Here is a 23,632-nt window from a genome sequence, read left to right as displayed (position 1 = left end):
GAAGGGATCAGGCCATCTTACTCTTCTGCTTCGGCCTATAGGAGAAGGGGACTGACATTTACTGAGCACCGACTGCACGCGATGCCAGGTGCTAGGGACTTTATACCTGCTTTCTATTCAATCCTGAAAACACACACTCTAAGGTGGGCACTGGAGATGCAATGGTGATTAAACCAAACCCCTTCCAGCAAGTGTTCAATGCCTCCCCTTAGGACCAAGGGAGAAATTTTATGCCCAGTCTGTAAATGAGGAAATTGAGGCTAAGAAAGGTTAATGTAACTTCACCAAAACTAGACACCTAGGAAATAGGAGTCAGGCTCCTTCCCCTGATATTGCTGGCATGCAGTAGGCACTGAATAAGTGCTCCCTGGAGACCACAATGGCAAATAAGGCCAATACGCACATCCATAGAAGGCTCTGGAAAGAATCTGGTACTTCATATTGTCACAGAGAAGCTTCAAGGGAGCCCTGTAGGAAGGAAGGAAGGAAAAGGAAGACACTTAGTATAGATCCACACGTAGCCCAGGTTTGCTGGAGAGGAGCATAACTCGTTATCTCTAGGGAGCAGATTAAAACCAGCCAGTCAAGTAGATTGGGGGTATTATTGTTTGTACCTACATAGCATCACTGCCCCTTCTTCTGTTATCAGCTTGGGAGTTACCTCCTCCCCAACTCTGTCCCTATGGTTTGGGTAGAGCTGATTCTACCCAGTACATGACTCAGCTTGGAGTCACAGTTATTGGGTCGGGGGTGTGTGTATGTGTGTGTGTTTCACATGATCCAACCTGGGCCAATGAAAATCAGCGCTGGAACTTTTGTTGGAACTACTAGAAAACAGACACTCTTTTCTCTGCTTGAGTTCCTAAGCCAGTGGCGTGTAGGGCAGCAGCTGCTGGGATCCATTTTTACTACTGCACAGGAAGGGCCAGCCTGAGAATGAAACCATCATAGACACAAGCAGAGCCAAGAGCCAAAGAAACAGACATCCCTCTATGGAGCATCTCGATCCAGCCATGCCTGAAGCCACCATACCTCTGGATGTCTCAGTTCTATCAACAGATTTTCATTCGCACCAGTTTGAAGTGGGTTTCTTTCACCAGCAGAAAGTGTTTTGACATCTTTTTATTTTTTGATTGGAGTACGGTTGCTTTTCAATGTAGTGTTAGCCTCCACTGTACAACAAAATGAATCAGCCATACGTATACAGCCATATGTCTGACTTCTAAAGTGACCCAGCTGAACCAAAGTGGAGCCAGACTGCGATTCAGACTCTGGCTGACTGCCAAGGAGGTAATGCCTCAGAGCTTCTCCTTGCATGGGAATTTGGGTGGGTGGGGGGGACTGTTGTGGCTGAAAGAAGGCCTCAGAATTGATGGAGAAAACAGGACTGCTGAAGGTAGCGTTGTGCATTCTTGGAGAAAACAGAGTGGAGGAATATTACACCCGTTAAAAACCCAGCGAGACTGGGAAGAAGGCATGGCTGAAGTCCTCCAGTTATGCATATGGAGGCATTAAACATTAAAGTCACCCTCTTTGTGCCCTCAGGCTGGTGAGGCTTGGCTTCCTCGGGTTACATAAGGACAGCATCACACTGACAGCTGCCCCACGGTGGCCTTGGCTGTCTGCAAGGTGGTGAGTTCCCTATCATTACAGATGTGGAAGCAGATACTATGAGAGGTACTAGGTTAGAACAGAATTTGTCAATTGTCCATGCACCATCAGCCGCAGAATCACTTGGGGTTTCTCCAGCATGTGGATTCCTAGGTCCTGCACAGACCTACTCAGTCAGGATCTCCAGTAAGTGGTCCAGGAAGCAGTACGTGATCCCCAAAGTGATTCTGATGCCTATGAAAATGTGAGAATCTCTGGTCATTTCAGTGCTCCTCAAGCTTAAAAAAGTACACACATGATCTTGGGACCTTGTTAAATGCAGATCCAGCTTCAGTAGGTCTGGGATGAAGGACAGAGAATCTGCTCGGGTGATGGTGCTGCTGGCCCAGAGACCACACCCTGAAAGCCAGGAAGTAAGTATATGGCTTTATCTGATGCTGGCCCCCATTTACACGCCCATGACTGAGGACTGGACCACCCACTGGGACAGAGGCCCAGCAAGGAAAAAAGAATTCCATTCTCCTAGGCCAGGCCAGGCGGGGTCAACGGGAAATATGACCAGTCTCAGGAATGGGCTGCGTAGTTCCAAGGAGACAAAGCCCTGTGGGCAAGGAGAGAGATGATCTGGGGATTTAACTTTATGCAATGAACTAAAAAGTGTCATTTATTGAACATCACCATATGCCAGGTACACATGCTGGCCACCTTAAACCATTATGTGATTTGTCCTTACAACAGCTACATAACGTAAGCATTAGTATCCCCACTTGTTGGAAGAGCAAACTGAGGCATGTTTGGTTGTCATTAAGTAATATTTCCAGCTTCTGTCTTCCAGGAGTGTGGTAGGACGCACTTCCTGGTCCCTTGTTGGTGGGGCCAATGAGGTGTGAGTGAAAATGTAAGTGCTGCACTCGGGCTGGAGCATTTAACCACTGGTTAAACCCCATCCAGAGCTCCATTTCCCTCAGTCACCGTGATTTGCAATATTCAAGATGGTGGTGGCTCCATCTGCCAGGCCCTTTAATGTGGAGAAACCAGAGCCCCCAGCTGACCCAGGATAGACACACAGCATGAATATGCACGATGGACAATCCTTTATTGTAATAAGCCACTGAGATTTTAGGATTGTTTGTTACAGCATCATAATCTTGTTTATCCTGCTCGATATATGTAAGGAAGCTCCAACAGCTAGGGCTTCACACGGCTAGGATTTAACTCAGACATGGACGATTCTATAGCCTATGTTCACTCCTCTGAATTCAAGGCAAGGCAAGAAATGGGCATCTGCAAATCTTTGGTAAATCCTTCCATTCCCTCCATCCACAGTCCAAGCCCCTCATACCTCTCATGGTTGCAGCCATTGGTTGAGCCACCATCAGCCGAGCCACTCTGTGAACAGGATGAGCAGGAAGATTTCCGTGGGCTGGGTTGCCATAGGGATGGCAGGTTGCTCACGGAGACATCCATCAGGTCCTGGGGGACTGTGGTGGGTAGAAGGGGCAGAGGAAGAGCCACGGTTAAGCCTATGTGGGTCACAGAAACCTCACCCCAAAGCAAGCAGCTCACCCCCAGACCAGCACAGGGATAGGGAAAGACCCTGAACGTCACAGCAGGAAACGGCGACCCCAAACCAGGTCCTTGAGCCCATCCGAGCCAATGAAAGCCACCACCAAGATTTCGGGCCCCCAGCAGAGGGGCAGAGCCCATGAAAGCCGAAGAGACAGAAGGAGAACAGACAGAAAGAGATCAGAGCCAAGGAGACAGGCCCAACCCCCGAGCAGGAGGCCAAGCCTCACCATGTTGTCATTCAGTTGTCCTCATAGGAGGCTGCCAGGAAGGAAGGGGAGCCCGCTGGGGACGTCTGGGGAAGGCTGATGGCCTCGAGTCCCCAGAGGTAGGTCTCACGGGGAGCTCCTGGTGGTGAGATGTAAGGAAGCCTGACTCAACAGGTGAGGCAGGGCACCCAAGAGCAAGGGAGGGGGCCCGCACTGTCCTTGGTCCTGGGCCTGGAGCTGCTCTACCAAGAGAGCCTCAAATAGGTTGGCAACCCCCCAGAATCCGGTTGGGGGGCGTGTTAAAAAGCCATATGCCTGTATGCCACCCCTGACCTACTGAATTAAAGTAGGTCCTACTATATGCAGGCTGTATCCTGGAGATACAGCCCTTGAGTCCATGTTTCAAAAATAGTTTTGAGGTAGCAGCCACATTTGAGGACCAAGAGGGCACAAATGATCTCCTAACCCTTGGACACTGGTGGTTCCTGATCAATCGCTCCCAAGGATATAGCACTTATAGTCTCCCTTACTGTTTTCTTTCCCAGCTCCGTGGAAACCGCAGCGTCTGCAGTGCTGCAGAACAAACACACCGGTGACCCAGGCATTAGAATTTCTACAGCTAATTTTCTGGCCTCTTGGTGCAAAAAAGCTGTTTTCTCCAGGACAGGGCTTGGTAAATATTTTCTGTAAAGGGCCAGGTAGAAAATATTTTAGGGTTTGCAAGCCACTATCATAACCACTTGACTCAGCTGCTGTAATGCAAAAGCAGCCAAAAATAAAAGGCAAACAAATGGGCATGGGTATGTTCTAATAAAACTTCATTTGTGGACACTATAATGTGAATTTCGTATCATTTTCACATGTCACAAAATATTACTCTTCTTTTGATTTTTTTTCAATTATTTAAAAATGTAAACACCATTCTTAGTTCATGAGCTATACAGAATGAGACTGGATTTGGCTTGTGGGCCATAGTCTGCCAAACCCTGCTTTAGGAAATTAAGAGGGGTACTCATTTGCCCCATGAGCCATGCCTCCTCAAGGATGACTGGTAATACCTGGCCTCTTCCCTTGGGCTCTAAGGGGAGGGGGAGCTGTGGATCCGGCCCCCCTAGTCACCACAGATCCGTAGCTGACAGTGTCTGCCCCCACCCACTGACAGAATAGAAAGCTGCCTACAGAATGAGGTTCTTGAGGCCACCAAAAGTGGCTTGTTGCCCTACTCCTCCCCATAGACTCACCAGTGAGCTGGACAAGAAAGACCAGTAAGCCCCTGTAAAATGTTCTACAAAAAGTCCCAGTTCTCAGCCAATCTCAGGGAAGCACTGATCAGTTTCACGCAGATGTGGCAAGCGTGCCTCCACCCCCAGCCTCTCACACCCTGCAGACATCATCAGTGGATCCCTCTGCTACAGAACCCGCAACACTCCAAGCTGCGTCCTGCAGCACGGAGGTAGGACAGTGTGAGGGCATCAATATTTCTCCTGCCTCCACCTCCCCTGGGACCAAGACTCAAATGACAACATGGCAGAGGTGGCTGGCACCCAGCCCCAGGGGTGGGGGGAGCCCAGACATTACTGGGGGGCTGCAGCTTCTGGCTTGATGTGGGGAGGGTGGTGTCCCATTTGGTCTGCGCCCACCGACTGCCCCTGGCCACCACTAACACGGACTGTCCCGCAGGAACCACCATCCAGGCAGGGCCCACGGAGACAGGGGAAGTGCTGCCCATGGCACTGGAAGCAACTTAAGAGACAAAATAAAAAGCCCTGGTGAAATGGAAGGTCTGCGGTGCCCGGAACACTGAAAAGGCGAAAAGAACCAATTCCTTGGGGCTTGAAACCTTCCCCTGTCCTGTTCCACTTAGTTCCCATGGGTTGTGTTTCATCAGAGGAAGAAAGAATGCTTTTACCTATAAAGTGCCTCCTCTGTGCTGGGTGCACATCCTCTACTATATGCAGGGGATTGCCTTATCCCTAACGACCCTGTAAGGGATGCATTTTTTTTCCTATTTTGCAGAAGAGAAAACTGAGGCTCAGAATGGTGACACAACTTACTCAAAGCCTCACCAGCTAGTCACTGGCACAGCTGGTCTTTTTGACTAAGTCCCCCCTTCTCTTCCCACTAAGAAGAGCTGTCACTTCCCGAGCTCAAGTCCTATCATTATCCCCTTTTACAGCTTAGAAGACTGAGGCACAGAGAGTTCAAGCAGCATGCCCAAGACTACTCAGCTAATAAGTGGTGGAGCCAGGATTCCAACCTAGAGGATCAGACCCCGAGATCCTATTCATACTCTCTCAGCTGTTTCCCTACTGGCTGTTGTCTCCCCAAACCATCCTTGCCCTAGACCAGCGGTTCTCAACCGGGGTGATGTTGGCCTCCCAAGGGACACTTGGTGATGTCTGGAGACATCTTGTCATGACTTGGGAGTTAGCTAGATGTTACTAGCATCTAGTGGGTAGGGATGCTGCTCAACATCCTATATAATATATAAGACTCTTCCCTCCTCCACCCACAAACAGTTATTCAGCCCAAAATGTCAACAGTGCCAAGGCTGAGAAACCCTGCACTGGGCAGGTGCTGTCCAGTACAAATCCAATGTGAGGTACAAGCATAATTTAAAATTTCCTAATAGCGACACTAAAAGCATAAGAAGAAACAGATGAAATCAATCAGCAATATGTGCTGTTTAACCCAATAAACTCCAAATGTTATCTTTTTTTTTTTTTGGCTACACGGCGTGGCACGTGGGATCTTAGTTCCCCGACCAGGGTTGACCAGGGATCGAACCCACGTCCCCTGTAGTGGAAGTGCAGAGTCTTAACCGCTGGACTGCCAGGGAGGTCCCACCAGATGTTATCATTTTCACACAGAATCAACACAAAATTATTAATGAGATATTTTACATTCATTTTCTTGGTACAAAATCTTCAAAATCCAGTGTGCACTGTACACTTACAATTTGGACTAGCCCCACTTCAAGTTCTCAGGACCATATATGGCTCACACCTCCCATACCAGACAGTACAGAGACCATCTTGGCGACAGAGGGGTCTGGAAATGCCCTTCTCTGATTGTGAACCCACCTAAACGCTTGAGAACTTGTCTTTGCCTCCTCTGTGCACAAGAAGCAGGCACAGAACCAGGTGGTGGAGACAGGGGTGAGAAGACACGGAAAGGGAGTTTAGAACCACTTGTGGCCACATATTCCTTCCCACAGGGGGAAACTCTTCTCTCTCATTATTTAAGGCAGGCATCTGTATACTTTTTCTGCAAAAGGCCAGACAGTAAATATTTTCGGCTTTGTGGGCCATGTGGTCTCTGCCCCAACTATTCAACTCTGCGGCTGTGGCTTTTCAAGCAGCCACAGATCATATGTAAATGGATGGGTGTGGCCGTGTTCCAATAAAACTTTATTTACAAAAACAAGCAGTGGGCTGAATTTGGCCCACAAGAAGGGGTTTGCTGATTTCAGATTTAGGCACTTCTTCAGAAACTACTTTACAGGTCTTACAGATGAAAATCATGATTGTTTTGTAAACTCTGTGAGGCTCAGGGTCCTGAGAAAATCAACCAAGGATGGGGGTCACCATTTCCATGTGGGCTGAACCTGACCTTGAGGATGAAGGGAGTGAAACCACAATGCCCTCCCCCACCCTCCCATCAAAACAGTCTGCATGGAGTGGATGTAAGAAGCACAAGCTCTGGAGCCAGACCATGTGGGTTCAAATGCCAGCTATGCCAAGGATTAGCTGGGCAACCCTGGACCAGTTTTTTAACCTTTCTGTGCCTCAGTTTCCTCCTTTGAACAAGGCGGGATGGTGATGACAATGGTACCTGCCTGGGAGGGCTGTGGTGAGGATTAAGTGAATTAAGACATGGAGAGAACACAGAAGTGGGCTCGGCACACAGTGGCACTTAGGACATGAGACCCACCATTGCTCACAGGGCATCTGTCATATTAGGTGTGTGATGTATCATTGAGCTGACTTCTAAGAATATGATCCCGGGTGGGGACTGCTGTTATCCCAATTCTACAGATGAGGAAATGAGGTCTGGAGAGGGCCAGTCACTTGGCCACATTGCAGTGGCAGACTTGAAAGTAGTAATGTGTTCTTTTCTCTAAACCAGCAGTTCTCATCCGGGGGGCAATCTGGCCCCCAGAGGACACTTGGCAGTGTCTGGAGACATTTCTGGTTGTCACAACGTGGTGTTGGTGGTGGGGGCAGATTTACTACTTGGCACCTAGTGAGTGGAGACCAGGGATGCTGCTCAACACCCTACAGTGCATAGGACAGCCCCCAACCACAAAGAATTATTCCATCTGAAATGTCAGTGGTGCTAAGATTGAGAAGCCCTGTTCTAAATACACTGTCTTGGTTGGGGCTTCCCTGAAGGCAGACAAGGATTTAAGTGCAAGTTGGGAGATGTTCCCAAGAAGCACAGGTAGGGGAGAAGTGAAAGGACACAGGACGGGAAGGGCGAAGAGGGTAATGAGCTGGTCACTGCATCAGTTACCATCATGGGCACCTGGCACTTGATCTCATGGGGGACCTCTAGGACATGTGCAGAACACACATTTCAGAGTGTTCTCACCTGAGGGGTAAGGGAGCTGGGGCATTTATACACCAGCTCCTACCGGGCACTGGCTGAGGGCTGCTCCAGGGAGGCACTGATTGTAATCCACCCCACCCACCCACCAGGGCAGAAGGAACCCTGGTGGCTGGAGAAACCCTTAGGCAAGGAGACACTAAGGCTGGCAGCTGGCAGTGGAGCTGCCTGCACAGAGGCTGTGGGTGGGTGCAGCTAGCATCTGTTCCCCTGGCACGTGCAGGGCCACAACAGGCTAATGTGGATATTCCCCAAATAAGTAAGACATTCAGCACCCAGCCTGGCTCCCAGCAAGAGCCTACAAATTGTTTGTTGGATGAGGGCCTGTGGAGAGAGCTGCCTGGGAAGGCAGCCACAGGGCACTGGCCCCTCTGATAAATCAGCTCTCTGGGGGCAGTGGGGGTGGGTGTGCGCCACGTGAGCCGTGGTACCGCAGAGAGGCTAGGACGGCTTCAGACCCTGATCCTGGGCGGGAACGGATGTGGCAATACACTTCAGGACACTCCATAGCTCTTAAAGACACAGGAACATGAGGCTTTGCTCCTAACTGAATACATGTGAAAACACAGGCTAACCCAAGCAACATAAGACCTTACCACCAAGCCTGCCCACATCCCAGCTCCGACAGCAGTGAATGAGAACTGGAGCATTAAGCAGCCTGGCACGATTAGTCCAACCTCGCCAGGGAGGGTGTCTGCTTTCAAAAGAGCCTCTCACTGCCCAGCGTGGTCACTTAAGCAAAGGGAATCTCAGAGCCATTATCCATCAAATGGGAACAGGGCTGCAGAGGGTTAAATATTTAAAATAAGGTTTATAGAAAGAGCCTATAACTTATTACTGATTTGTTTAACAGACATCCACACAGTGCTTAACAAATGCCAGGCCTCCTTCTGAGACCTTTTCAAATATTAATTCATTTCATCGTCACCACAGCACTCTGGTAATGAAGATCTTCATAGCAACAGTTTCCATTCACTAAGCATCTACTTCATGGCAGTCACCATGCAAACTGTAGGACATATGTTATTATCTTGTGTGCCAGTGCCCAGGGCTTCCCTTCCCCTCTGCTGGCTTTTATTTATTTGTTTGTTTGTTTGCTTATTTATGGCCGCGCTGCGCGGCTTGCTTGATCTTAGTTCCCCGACTAGGGATTGAACCCACGCCCTCAGCAGTGAAAATGCAGAGTCCTAACCACTGGACCACCAGGAAGTTCCCCCCTTCTGTTGTCTTGACAACCATTTATTGAGGGCCTACTGTATGCGAGGCCTCATTCTATGGGCATTACATTGACCAGCTTATTATCTCACTGAATCCTTACAACAATATATTGAAGTAAAATAATAATAACAACATTAATAGCATGTGAGTGTTCTTTCTGTGCCAAGTGCTTTATCTCATTTGTTCCTCACAAGAGTCCCATGAAATAGGTGCTATGAACATCCCCATTTTACAGATGAGGAAACCAAGGCACAGAGGGGTGAAGTGACTTGCCCAAGTTCAACCAGGATTCCAGAGCCCATATCACTGCTGCTGCCCCATGCCACCGTGTGCCCATGGACATCTTTATTAGCTAAGTAGAGAGTGCTTATTTGTTTTCATTTGGGGGAAATCAAGGCTGCCAAGATCCCAACTTCCTGATTCCAGGTACCCCTGCTGGCCCCAGAATCCACATCTCTTGTCCTCTAGTTCCACATGGCTGAAGTCAATTTCAGGACCAGCTAACAGGTGGATCCCTGGGCCCAGGGCCAGGGCAGCTTACCGAATTCGGACTGCATGCCAGGGTAGATGATCCTGAACACGTAATCTGTGGCCTCCTCATCTTCCTTGTCTGAAGACGTGGACTCAGACGAACCCTGAGGGCTTCGCTTGCGCAGTTTGGGAAATACTTTGCCCTGAAAGAACACATCCCAGTGCATGGTCCCTGGGACTCACCTGTCTCCACAACCTGCACAGCCCGAGGGTCTCTGCGGGGCATGCAAGAGACTATGCAGCCACATAAGGGCCCATGGGCAAGAACAGCCAGCCACTCCCCATGGCTGACCCCTACCCCAGCCTCCCTGGGGCTCCCACGATCACTCACCTTCCCCCGTTGAGACCAGAGTGGCGGGTCCAGCTGCCCGTGAGGGAGCAGCCCATTCTCCAGGCACGAGAGGAACTGCAGGAGGTGACCTCCCTTGGGGAAGCGGAAGGGCGGCCTCTGGATCCCGTCCTGGCTGACCAACACCACTGTCCCACCGCTGTCCACTGCCACCGTGACCCGGCCAGAGGAGACCCAGCAGGAAGTCACTATGAGACATGGTGATGGGCCCCCTCCCAGGCATGCCCAGCCAGACCCAGCGGTCCTGCTCTAAGGCTCTGGGAAAGGCCTGGGCAGAAGCTCAGGGGCAGCTGTCACGTCCTCCGAGTCCCCCTCATCCCACCCACCAAGGTCATCAACTGGGGAACTACAGGACAAGGTCAAGAAGAAGGTGCTTGGCCTCCCTGCATTCACCCACCAAAGGAAAAAGATACCCCCAAACACCCTATGCCCCTCAAACACACTCTTCAAATTGGCCTGATCTAATTTTGTATGGAGGCTTTCAGACAGACCCATTTTTAGAGCAGTAATTGACTCTTGTTAGCACGTATTAAGCATTTACTGTATACATGCATAGCACGTTAAAGGCATTGCCTTATTGTAATACTCAAAAGAGCACTATGAGGCATATCTATTACTGCCTATTTTGCATATGATAAAACTGAGGCTCAGAGAGGTTATGTAACTTGCCCAAGGTCACACAGCTGGTGAGTGGCAGGACCTGGATCTGAACCCACGTCTGTCTCATTAAATAATTTAAGTCACTGTGTTTTGTGTCTTGGTGAGGTACAGATTCCTTTTTTAATAAAGCAGGATGGCCCTCTGCTTGTTCAGAATATACCTTCCTTGGGCTATAAAGGAGAACTCTAGCTATAAATCTTTGATTTTCAGAACACTGACTTTGGAGGGACAAAGGCCTGGGTTTGAGACCAGACTGGGGAGCTTAGGAAGTATATCAATGTGCCACGCTGCTTCCTCACCTCTAAAATGGGAATGATGGAGCCCTTACCACTGGGTTGTTGCAACGATTAGATAACAAGCATGTGAATAGTGAGAACTGTGCCTGATACATGGGTTTAATGCTGAGCCCTTAACAAATGCCATTTGATCCTCACAGCAACCCCATGAATAGACGCTGTTATTATTTCCATTTTACAGATGGGGAAACTGAGGCTCAGAGAGGTGAAGTCACTTGTCTGAGGTTGCACAGGTAATAAGTGGGTGGGGCAGGCAGGGGATCCAGGAGGAACACCCCAGCCCCATGCTCACCCTCAGTCCCTACCTTGCTGGTGGCAATGCAGGTAGACAATCTCCTCCAGGCGGATGGTCATGGCATAGTCCCAGTAGACGCTGGAAGGGGAGGGAGGGTCAGGCTTGCAGGATGTCTGCCCAACTCGCCATGGGGAAGCCCAATCCATGGGATCCTCCACCCTCCTCACCAGGACCACCTACCCTCAACATCCACATCCCAGTCTTCTCAGACTCTATCATCTCCCCTTCTTCTGGTTCCAGTACCCCAGTTTTCTAAGGAATCCCCCCTACACACACAGTTCTTTAACCCCAGTCCATGTGGCTAAGGCTGACCTCTCCTACCCTCCCCCATCTCGAGGACTCCAGGAATGGGCACTTGACCCTGGCTTGGCCACTTAGTATATGACACTGTTCCAGCCACTGTGATTGGTTCACGGATTGCCCCATGATGCAAGCAGAACCAATGAGACTCAATTATTGGATTTATGTTAGAAATCTCTGGGAAAGAGATGCTCCTTTCTGCTAGGAGAGTAGTGGTAAGGATGATAGCACTCTGGAGATGCAGAGGTCCATGGCAAGAAAAGGCGTGCCTGTGAATGGAGTCAACAGCTGGGGAAGTCGAGCCAAGAGACGGAAAGAGTTCAGGTCCTCATTTGAGTCCCTGGATCCAGCCATGCCTGAAGCCACCACCCCTGGATTTTTCAGTTCATGTGAGCCAATGATTAAGGCAGTTTGAGTTTGGTTTTCTGTCACCAGCATCTAAGATAAGAGTCTTGTTGACCAACTCCAGGCCACCATGTGTCCATGTGGTTAGAACAGCCACTCAACAGCCTTAACTGCACAGGTCTCAGCAGGGTGACTTGAAGGCTTCCATGAACCTCATTTTCCTCCTCTATAAAACGGGGCTGATAATAATACCGACTGCATCGTGTTGCTGTGAGGATTAAATGGAATCACATATTTGAAGGGCTTAACACAGTGGTGATGCATGAAAAGGTACTTGGTGAACGGTCCCTGTGATGATTTACTTAAGGTTTTCCATTTCCAGCTCAATGCCTACTGCTGTCTTGAAACAGATTGCCCTTCCCCTCAGAACACAATGGACAGTGGGGGCCACAGGAGTGCACTGTTCAAGTTTCCTTCAGATCGTGCCGTGGGGAGCAGAGCTGACCAACCAACAGCTTCAGAGGCCACCCCCGGGGATCCACCACCACATCTGTGCTAAGGTCATGCTTCGCTTGGGCTGCTTTTAGTCAGGACTGAGCACGTGGGGGTGACAGTGTAGGTCTATTCTTGTGGGCTGGGAGACTCCTCCAGTGGTCAACTTTAGCCCAGGGATTCCCTACTGATCTGGCCAAATGTTCTTAGAACTGCACTGTGTCCGAGATTCTTCCTGGCCAGTCTTCCTTCCTTTCCCCATCCCTTCCCAGTGATAAGACCAGCTTCTCGGTCTGCCCGCCTCCTTCTGCTCCTCACTTTGATCCTTTGCAGGTTCTTCCCCCATTACATCTCTTCTGCACGTCTAATCCTGTCTTGGTGTCTGCTTCTTGGAGGACACTAACACAGGCATCAAGGTCAGGCAGGGTTCAAATCCCACTCCTGCCACCTACATTGAGCCAGTCTTTCCCCGTCTCTGGGCCTCAGTTTCCTCTGATGTAAAGCAAGGAAGTTGGAATATAAGCTCTCCGAGGGTCCTTCCTGCACTGGTCTATACCGGAATCAGTGTCGTCAGGATCCATGGAGTGAATGTCCTTGGACGATGGTCAAGAACACAAGCGTTTTTCCGAGTAGTAGCCTCTGCCAAGCCCCTCACGAGGCGAGTCCCACTCAGGAGGTCCTTCCCAGGGCTCCCACACCAGGTCCATCACACAGGGTTGCAATTGCCTGTTTTCTCCTCTGTCTCTCCAAGGGGTGCTGAACTCCTGGAGAGGGACTGGGCTTTTTGTTCACTTCTGCAAAATGCTTAGAGAATGTTCATAATGAATGGTAAATGCTGGATCCTGGAATGCCCAGGAAACAAGGCAACTCTCCAATTACCACCAGACACCAGCAAGGAGGATCTCTGTGGCCACAGGTCCTTTGGATCCATCTAAATTAACACCAACAAACCCCATGACCGGGATGCCTTTCCAGCTGCCAGGCTTCCTGCTAAGGGCTTTATATGCATTTTCTTAGTGACTCTTCCCTGTATGTCTCTTCAGAGGTTCCATTACCACATCCCCATTTTACAGATGAACAAACTGAGGCTCAGGGAGGTGAAGTTGATTATCCAAGGTCACTCAACTGGGAAAGAACAAGAGTTGAGTTTCTGTTTTCGTTTTATATGTTCTAACGGCTTCTAGAGTGGAGTTTGTATTTGTATTGTATTTGAATTTACTTGTTTGTAAAGTGGTTGGACCATCAGCAGTGTATGAGGGTTCCAGCTGTTCCACATGGCAGGGCTGAGATTTGAGCCAAGTCTGGGCTGACTCCAGAGACCAAATATCCACCTTTCTGGTGGTATTTCCCCTTGAACATCAGGAAACCCAGCTGGGGAGTTATGATCCTGGTTGTGTAAGAGGGAAGTCTGGCTGGGGAAAGAGGAAAGAGGTCCTGAACCTCCTCCTCCTTATCGTCATTGTCCCTTGATCCCCAGAGGGATGCTGGAGCCCCTGGGTTCCCCCCTTTCCCATGCCAACACACACATTTCTGACCCCTGGCTGTTTTTATTCCAGTGAGCCTCAGTTCCAGGCAAGGATAACAAGGATAGATGGAGGTTCAGAGCCCAGGGCTGGGGAAGGTCCCAACCCTATTAGCAGTGACCTTTCAAGTGCAGATTCATCTGGAACTAAATATTGAAGCACTTATGATGTGCCTGTCCACAGAGGAAAAGATGATGCAGAAACAGGCAGAAACAGAGTCCTCGATGATTTGAGCTGGAGGGAAGGTGCTTGGCAACCATTTGGTCCAATGCCTTTCCCAAAACATTAACATCAAAAGTTTCCTGCCCACACAGTCCTGGGCTTAGGTCCAACCAACAAACAGGGTCCTTGTGTTGTTGAAAGCTTTGATGTTTGGTGGAAGACACGTCAATGTTTAGGAACCCCTGCAGACCCTTGGGGAACCCTTCATGTTTTGGAGAGCTCATCCTGTCCAACCCCTCATTTGATAGGAGAGGGAAGCCGAGGCCCAGAAAGGGGGAGTGATGTACCCCAGGTTATCCAGTGAGGTGAGGACCGAGCAAGGACTTGGCCCCATCACATCCATTTATTCATTGCTTATTCGTTGTCTCCTCCAGTACAATGTAAATACAGTGTAAGCTCTGAAAAGATCGATTTTCCTCTCCTTTTACACATCTGTTATCTCTCTTGGACCAAACACAGTGTCTAGCACACGGTAGGTACTCAGTTAACATTTGATGAATGAATCCAGGTCCCCTGACTTCCCTGCTTTGCTTCACAATTATTTGAAATCTAAAGGGCGAGACAGTTGGAACACAAGTAGTAACAGATTTATTATGATTTTGTAAATGCTAAGAAGGAGATTCAGGGCTCTGTGGGACCTGAACTCAGCTGGGAGGTCAGGGAAGGCCTGATATAGAGATTTCAGATGAATAAGCTGATATAAGGTTCAAGGGCAAGAGCATTCCCTCGGCTCCCACACTGCTCCTCCCAGAAGGTGTCGCCATCAGAAACTCAGGAGTCTGGCTGGAGCTGAATTACATGGCCCAGCTGAGGACTGGCTGCACCTCCCAATGACTGTCTCTAAGGACAGACGGTAACCCTTGCCCAGGAAGTGATCAGCTTAGAGAATGATATTAATCACACCAAAGCCTGGCGTTAATCGCACCGAGGCTTAACACTACACAGAATACAATGTGCTCTGGTTATAGCCCTTGAAAAGAGTCCTTATTTTATATATATAAATATATATATTTATACTTACAAATATGTATATATATTTATAGATGAAATCCTATAATTTCATGATGTCTGTTTGCTACTGCAGGACAATATGAAAGGCAGAGGGGATGATGGGATGGCTGTTAGGGCTGCATCATGGGTACTTGAGTTCTATTTTTATGTTAGAAATTCCTCATAATCAAAAGTTTTGAAGAAATCAAGAACATGTATAATAATAATAGAGCCCGATGTGGACTCTATGTGGACTCGAGCAGCAAAACCCGTCATCCCTCCTCCCCACCAGCAGCCAAGACTCCCCCAGCTGAAATCACCAGGCGGGCTGCACCTCTGCATGGCGGCTTCCCTGTGTTTTTCCTAAATTTTCCCTAATTGCGCTGGAACACAGGGGATCACAGGCAGGGAATCCCTGGTCCCTGGGTCTCTTTGAAGTGTGACTCCAAGGCCTTTGCTGGGTCTTATAACATGCAGGGTATTACAGGAGATACAGACCTGGACCAGATGCTCACAACCAACACCTCTGGCCTTCCTTTTGCATTGAGTGATGGGTAAGGTGGCAGGAGACTGGGGAGTATTTGCCATTTGCGGGCTTATGAAATCTTTGTTACGATTTCTTTCTCCGGGTGGTGTCTGCCCAGGGCACTGCCTAATACCTATATCCTGAGATTCTTCCAGTCAGTTCCCAGATCCTCCTGAGTTACCCACAAGGCCACAGCTGCAGGGAGGCTGGACCAAGTGGCCATAACAACCAGACAGAGCGGGGCAGAGGCGGGGCACAAGGGACAGGGCACAAACATCCCTGCGCCGAGGGGAAGGGAGGCTCCCAGCACCCTACCTCTTCTCGTAGTCCAGGTCCCCCACAGACCCGTTCATCAGCTGGTTGGGCGTCCACTTCAAGGTCATGACGTCAGCTGTCTGGTGCAGGGACAGATACCCCGGCACAGCCTCCATGTCATCCCTCTGCAGAGACAGCAGGACTCAGGCCTGATCATAGTGCTGGCATCACAGTGGACACAGGCCCTGGCCCATGTGACCCAAGGACACACAACCAGAACCAAGAGGATGGCTCATTCCCTCCATGGCCATGTCCATTTGGAAGACCCTGAACCTCCCTCCAGATGGCTGTGCTAAGCCAACCACCACGATGGGTTTGGTTCTACAGAGTCCAGCTGTGAAAGCCGCCCACCCCACCCTTTCATGTGGCTCAGGAGCCCTGATGCAAGGGTGGGGTCGGGGGGATCTTTAGAACCAGGAAGGGGGCTCTGTCCTTTCAATAACACCCTTTCCAAAACGGAAGGCATGTATCTGCCATCACTGTGTCCAGTCTTAAGGGAGAAAGAGATGGCAGCTGAGTTCTGTTCCACAGATTATTACCCAGAACGCCCTCTCCAAATACCCTCTCCATACTCCCCGCCCAGGAGCCCCATCCTCTGTCTTCCCAATATGCCTGCAGGGCTTCTCACCTGCTCTGTTCTATCCCAAGTGGGGTTTGGCGGAGGGGGCTGTCTCCAAGCCTCACACATAAGAGGCACCCCTCCTCCCCTCAAATTCACACCACAACATGTGGAGACAGACGACTAACATTTACTGAGCACCAAGGGTGTACCGAGCATGGCTCCACTCCATAAATATCTCAACCACACATGCCAGCAACCCCGGGAGGCGGCATCCTTGCCGTATTTCATCGATTCTAAGATACACAATTGTTTTTTACATTTTAGTGCACCTGAAACGGGGATGCCTCTTATAATCAGCGGCATCTTAAACTGTGACATAGTTGTCCTTGCCCGATCTTGTGCAAACTCGGTCTCGGCTGTTTATACTGCTGTCCCTTCAATGGCGTTTTGTTCTACCGTTGTTACTCCACACGTGGAGCACAGGTGTTTTTTAAAAATGTCTTCGAAAAGATTAGACTGTGATCTGATTGGAAAAGTGATTATGTATGTTGGAAGGCTGGGAGCAGAGCAGTGGAGTAAAGTGTGATACTGGTGCAGCAGACACATCATTCACCCTGCAGGGATGACCACACTTCCAGACTTTCTTGCACAACAACCAAGTGCACATGCTTGCAGGAAAGGCTGCACCTCCTGTGCTCTTGATCAGAGGTGGGCAAGCTTTTTATGTAAAGGGTTAGATAGGGGATAATTTTGGTTTTGTGAACAATACAGGTTCTGCTGCAACCACTAAACTCTGCTATTATAGCGTGAAAGCAGCCATATACAATATATAAACTAATGGGCATGGCTGTGTTCCAATAAAACTTTATTTACAAAAACAGGTGGATATATATAATAATATATATGTATGTATGTATAACTGAACCACTTTGCTGTACACCTGAAGCAAACACAACATTGTAAATCAACTAAAGTTCAATAAAAATTGTAAAAATAAAAAGAGTAATAAAGTATCAGGAAGAACATAAATGGTAAAAAAAAACACAACAAAACAACAGGTGGAGGGCTGCATTTGGCCCACAAGCTGTAATTTGTTGACCCTTTCTCTTGATGGAACAAAAAATTGTATTAGATAGGAAAATAAGGGCAGTGCTGACTGCGACTCAAAAAGTGATACAGAAGATTGGAATCCTGAAATGTGAAGGTGTTTTGGAACTATCTTAACTAATGTATTTCAATTATATCTCCCCTTGTGTATACTTATAAGAATAATGTATGATTAAAAAAAAAACTATGTCTAAATAAGTCTCAAATACCTCCTTCAAAAAGTATAAAATAACATTTCCTAGTGAGAAAACATTGTGTATAATTTAATAGGATTTTAAATTTCCTGATGGTTGTGTTAATAAATTGGGCACCTTGGGACTTCCCTGGCTGCCCAGTGGTTAAGAAGCTGCACTTCCACTGCAGGGGGCACGGATTCGATCCCTGGTCAGGGAATCAATATCCTACATGCTGCACAGAGCGGCCAAAAAAGAAAAAATCATTCATCTTAAATTCATGGCTTCTTACAACTGAGGAAATAGGGTCTCGTGCCCACTGAGATGCAAATACTGAGGCTCAGAAGGAGAAGTGACCTGGGTCACCCAGTGGTGGCAACTGTGAGCGCAGAGCTGTAGTGGCCAACAGCTCTCTCTCTTCCTCCTCCCGGCTGAGCCCAAACACGACGTTGATCCTGATGGTCCAGGGAGGGGACAGCAAAGGCGGTATCACATGGGGGTAGGGCCTTCATGTGCCTTACTCACCACCCACCCCTGGGGCTGCACTCAGTGCTGGGGCGTAGAGGGCGACTGATAAGTGGTACAGACTCTGAATTCAGATCATAACTCTGCCCCTTACTCCCCTGTGTATGGGCTTCAGTGTTATCATCTATGATAATACAACTTGCTTCAGATGGTTGTTGTGAGGTTTAAATGAGTTAATACAGTTAAAAACACTTAGCACGGAGCCTGACACATAGGAAGTGCTCCATAACTATTAGCTGTGAAGACTTTCATCTTGATATCCTAAGCATCTAGCGCATAGCGGGTTCAGTACAAATGAGTGAACTAAATGAGTGAGTGATTACAACAGAGAATGAGAGATAGACAGCTGGGTGGACAGGTGGATGGACAGATGAACTGGAAAACAAATGGACAAGTGCAGAGATGGATTAATGATGGGTAGATGGATGGATGAATAGATGAATATAATTATGGGTGGATGGATGGAGGTAACGATGGGTAGATGAATGGATGGATGTAATGATGGGTGGATGGACTGATGGATGGAGTTGATGGGTAGATGGATGGATGAATGAACGGGTGGTTGGGTGGATATAAATACAGGCAGCTGGATAAAGAAATAGTGATGGATGCATGGATAGAGGGATGGGTGAATATAGAGACTGGAAGAGAGTAGACTGGCTGGGTGGGTGGAGATTTTGACAGATGGATGAATAGATGGGTGGATGGGTGGATGGATGGATAGATGGATGAGCAACCAGGAGCCAGAGGGAACTCCTCCTCTATAACCTGGAGCCAGACCCCCAGTGGAAGAACTGGGCCCAAGACGAACTCTCACCGGCTGAACCAGAACGTTGTTCTTGCCATAGAGCAGGGTGGCCCGGGAGTTCTGGTGAAGGGACTCTACATAGTCACGGGCGGAGAGGGACGGCCGGTCATCCATGCTGCTACTCGAATGCCTTTTCTGGATCTGGCAATGTGCGGGGAGGTGGCAGATGAGGTCTGGAGTGACCACCAAGGCCCCGGTCCACTCCCCACCTCCACACCAAGTCCAGAACTCAGCCAGACTCCCTCCCAGTGCCCCACCATCCACCCCACTCACACAGAGGGCCGGACGCTTGGTGGGTGAGTCCTGTCGCAGGTGCAAGCTGTGGATGCGGTGCCTCTGGACAAGCTCGTCGGCTGAGGGGTCCGTCCAGAAGTGATCGGAAGTCTTCATCTTGGTGTACTCCAGGGCGCAGGGCCCCACTGTGGAGCAGACAGGGGCTGGGAACCCATCTCCCTGGAAAGTCCTCCATCCCTTCTACCACCAGATGGACCACTTATTTCACCATCTCTCCCCTCCAGGCAGCTAGCATGACCCAGGGTCCCGCTAAAGAGAAACCAGCACAAGACCCTGAAAGCAAGAGGCAGGGAGCAGTTTTGAAGGGAGAGGCTGGAGGGAGGCGAGAGAGGTCCTTAGGAGGTGCCCCCTGGAGCTGAGACCAGAGATCCAGAGGAAGCTCAGAGCACTGGACCACTTACCCAACAAAGATGCAAGGATGGGGCCATCCACAGGGTCCATCAGGAGAGCTTCCTTCTCATAATACTTACTAGCAAGAGAGGAAAGGACATACAGGGTTGTATGGTGACCAGCGGAGGCCGCACAATCAACTACAACCTGATGGTTAAGAGCAGACTGGGTTCAACGCCTCTCTGGTCACCCAGTACCTCTGTGAGCCTCAGCTGTCCCATCTGTAAAATGGGGATAATAATAATATGTCTCATAGGGCTGCCAAAGGACGTTTGAGAGAGATAACAGATGTAAGGCACTTAACACAGTGCTTGGCTATAACTGCTTAATACACGGCTTATTAATAATACATTGTTATTAATAATGAGAGTAACAGAAAAAATCATTAGAAGGCTGCCGAGGCCTGGCTGTTCTGTCTGCTTCTCTTGCATCTTCCATTTCAAACATGAAGTCACTTAGAGGCTCAGATGATGTCTGGCCTTCCAATATTATTGAGGCAAACATATGCTTTTTAGCTGTGGTGTGTCCTCAAAAGCTGTAATAATAGGCCTTCCTGTCTGGAAAAACTAAAGCAGATGACGCTGGCCTGACACGCTCAAAAATGCCCCCAGCCTCTGACTCTCCAAAATAACATGGAATGTTGTCAATACGTTCGTGCTGAGGGTTTTGTTTTTTGAGTTGTTGTGCACTGGTTTCTAATTCTTTGCAAGGTCATACAATCTAGAAACAGAACTTTAGAACTGGAAAGGACCTTGTTCTGACCTCCTGAGGGATCTCAGGCCCAGAGAAGGTAAGTGACTTGCTGGAGGCCACACAGCAGGTGGATGCAGGCTACACCCAGCAAGCTTAGCTCTTCTTCCCTTCCTACAACAGGGGGGTGAAGAACACAGGATCTGGAGCCGGACTGAGTGGGAGCCCAGCTCGGCCACTCCCTCCTTCGCTGTGTGTCCCTGGGCAGGTGACTACCTTCTCTAAGCTTCGTTCGGTGCCCTCAGCTGTAAAATGGGAAGAATGACAGAACTCACCCACTTGGGGTTGCTGGGAGGAGTAAATGTCCAACTGCATGTATTAAGTCCCAACACCGTGAAGTTCTCACTAAATGTGGCAACATCATTGTAATTCTACCCCAAAGAAATCTTCAATCAACCATAAAATTGGCTGAGGCAGAATGACACATCCTGGACATGCTCAACATCAAGTTTATACATTTTGGTGTCAGATCTGAAGCTAATAGTTTGAGACACTTTCCAGTCCACGACTCGTATTCTATTCCAAAAATCAGCACTGTTATGTGATCATAACCTGGAAATAATGCCTTAAAATAGTAGGTAGGTTGGGAGCAAGATGTGACTATATAGGGTAGCCCCAAGGAGTTTCTTCCGGGTGATGGGTTTCTTTGGAACAGTTCTATAGCCTGAGTGTGGTGTTGGTTTTATGAAACTATGCATGTGTTAAAATTTCAAAGAATTATATAGCAAAAAAAAAAAAAAAAGAATGTACCAATACTGTTGGTTTAACAGTATTGCGTCAATGGCAATTTCTTGGTTTTAAGACTTGTACTACAGTTATGTAGGATGTTAACACTGAGGGTAGGTAAGAACCCTCTGTACTACTGTTTCAATTCTGTGTGAACCTAAAATTCAAAATACAGTGTCAATGAAGAAATAGTAGGTTGGTATTGCTGCTCAAATAAATTACTAAATAAATATGACCAACTTTTTCAGTGGGAAAACACAAGGTCATATGCCAAAGGCAATTAACTAAAGAGACTCTGGACCCATAACAAGACAGGGGGCAGAGATGTGTTATAATTTACTAGAAGGTGAAGAGGTGAACTGGAACTCCAGAGCCTGGATTTCTTTCAGTTCCTCTCCTGCCTCTGGGCCTTTGCACCTGCTGTTCCCTTTGCTGGGAACACTCTTCCCCATCCTGTTTCACAGTATCCCATCTTCTGGGATACTTTCCCTGACCACCCAGAGGAAATTAAACACCACCCATCTGTCCTGGTACACTCATCACAAATTATCACAATTACTATTTGCCTGTTTTCCCTGCTACAATGCAAGCTTCATGAGGGGAAGGACTTTGGTTTGTACTTTCATACATATTTTCCTAGCAAACAGGCAAAGAATAAAAGATGAGAACAATGATACCCACTCTGTGTGAGGATGTGGTTAAACAGGCATTTTCACATACTGAAAGATGGAAAGATTCTCAGATATATTTCTTTCTTTCTTCCATCCTCTCTGTCTCTCTTGCTGGAAAGGGGTGCTGGCCACGAGGAGTCTCAGATCATAGATCCTTCAGTAGCTCCCCACTGTTCTTTTCATAATATCCAAGTTCTTTAACATGACAGGCAAGACCAATGTATCCCCAACATCTAGGTTAGTGCCTGGCACATAGTAGATGCTCATTAAATATTTATTGGGTGAATGAATGGATGCAAGGATGAATGTTTGCCAAGAGGACTTACATTGTAAAACCTTTATACCATGTCAAGCTGAGCTAGGAGAGAAAATGTAAAAAATATCACTATGCATTTCCAAAATGCTGTGTACTCACTAACTCCTTTTCTCACCTCTTCTCCAGAGTGGCAGCAATTCCCATCCTGTCCCATTCACCAGAAGAGACAACAGAGGCACAGAGAAGCTAAGTGAGTCCCCTAGGGCCACATAGTGAATAGACTGTGCGCTTCATTCATGGGAAAAGGAACATCTCTAAGATTGCAAGATCCTTACACCCCACCCCAATTCCAAAGACCCTGCATTGCTATTAAGCACCCAAATCTTCCCAAGTTTCTAAGCTAGGCTAGTTCAGAGTCAAACATCCAGAAGGCCCTTATTTAATCACTTTCACATCAAGTGTATATCAAGGGGGCAAAGGGTAAGCAGTTGTGTGAGAGGGTGCAATTCCTAAGAAGGCCAGCAGGTGGTGGCAGAGCGCACCCAGGTGTCTTCCGCTCACCTGCTGTTTTCCACAAGGTAATGAACAATTTTGTCTAGGACCTTCTCAAACAAGGCTGTACGGATCCACAGGTGCTTGATGGCGAGTGGGGACAGGTTGGGCAGTTTTGGCAGCTTTCGCACATTCTCCTGGAGGCCCTGGATCTGGTTTCGCCTTCAAGACCAGTAAAGGAAGAGAATAGATATTCACAAAAGAGGAAATCCAACAGGATCGATATGCAAATGCAAAAGTGTCCAACTTCTCTAAGAAATCAAGGAATGTCAATTAGAACAACAACAAGAGCCCATATTGCTCCTGGAGAACGGGAAAAGAGTTGAAAAAATAATACGGAGTGAGTGTGAAGATGTGGTAAGACTGACACTTTCATACACTGTTGATGGGTGAGCCAGATTCTCATACTGAAATTTCTTTTTTTTTTTAACATCTTTATTGTAGTATAATTGCTTTACAATGGTGTGTTAGTTTCTGCTTTATAACAAAGTGAATCAGTTATACATATACATATGTTCCCATATCTCTTCCCTCTTGCGTCTCCCTCCCTCCCACCCTCCCTATCCCACCCCTCTAGGTGGTCACAAAGCACTGAGCTGATCTCCCTGTGCTATGCGGCTGCTTCCCACTAGCTATCTATTTTACGTTTGGTAGTGTATGTATGTCCATGCCACTCTCTCACTTTCGTCACAGCTTACCCTTCCCCCTCCCCGCATCCTCAAGTCCATTCTCTAGTAGGTCTGTGTCTTTATTCCTGTCTTG

At 48.3% G+C, this 23,632-nt stretch overlaps 1 protein-coding gene across 4 annotated transcripts in view; it reads right to left on the bottom strand.

Annotated features, from left to right (window-relative positions):
- The window catches only part of SGSM1 (small G protein signaling modulator 1), an 87,582-nt gene that overhangs the window by 29,850 nt on the left and 34,100 nt on the right, over positions 1–23,632 (bottom strand). For 3 of the 4 annotated variants that reach the window (XM_082640084.1, XM_082640086.1, XM_082640085.1), the window contains exons 5-14: positions 22,880–23,032; positions 19,927–19,994; positions 19,505–19,650; positions 19,241–19,372; positions 16,057–16,181; positions 11,354–11,421; positions 10,075–10,238; positions 9,754–9,886; positions 2,954–3,092; positions 404–468 (exon numbers count right to left, since the gene is read on the bottom strand). In XM_082640084.1, coding sequence (XP_082496210.1) covers positions 404–468; positions 2,954–3,092; positions 9,754–9,886; positions 10,075–10,238; positions 11,354–11,421; positions 16,057–16,181; positions 19,241–19,372; positions 19,505–19,650; positions 19,927–19,994; positions 22,880–23,032 — 1,193 coding nt within the window. Of the gene's footprint in view, positions 1–403; positions 469–2,953; positions 3,093–4,964; positions 5,130–9,753; positions 9,887–10,074; positions 10,239–11,353; positions 11,422–16,056; positions 16,182–19,240; positions 19,373–19,504; positions 19,651–19,926; positions 19,995–22,879; positions 23,033–23,632 lie in introns of all 4 variants that reach the window. The other variant, XM_082640087.1, reaches the window with a different exon arrangement.

Source organism: Mesoplodon mirus (assembly GCF_964341445.2).
Source record: "Mesoplodon mirus genome assembly, chromosome: 13".
Classification (NCBI taxonomy): domain Eukaryota; kingdom Metazoa; phylum Chordata; class Mammalia; order Artiodactyla; family Ziphiidae; genus Mesoplodon; species Mesoplodon mirus.
The sequence above is the reverse complement of the archived record's forward strand: the minus strand, read 5'-3'. Positions and strand labels throughout refer to the sequence as shown.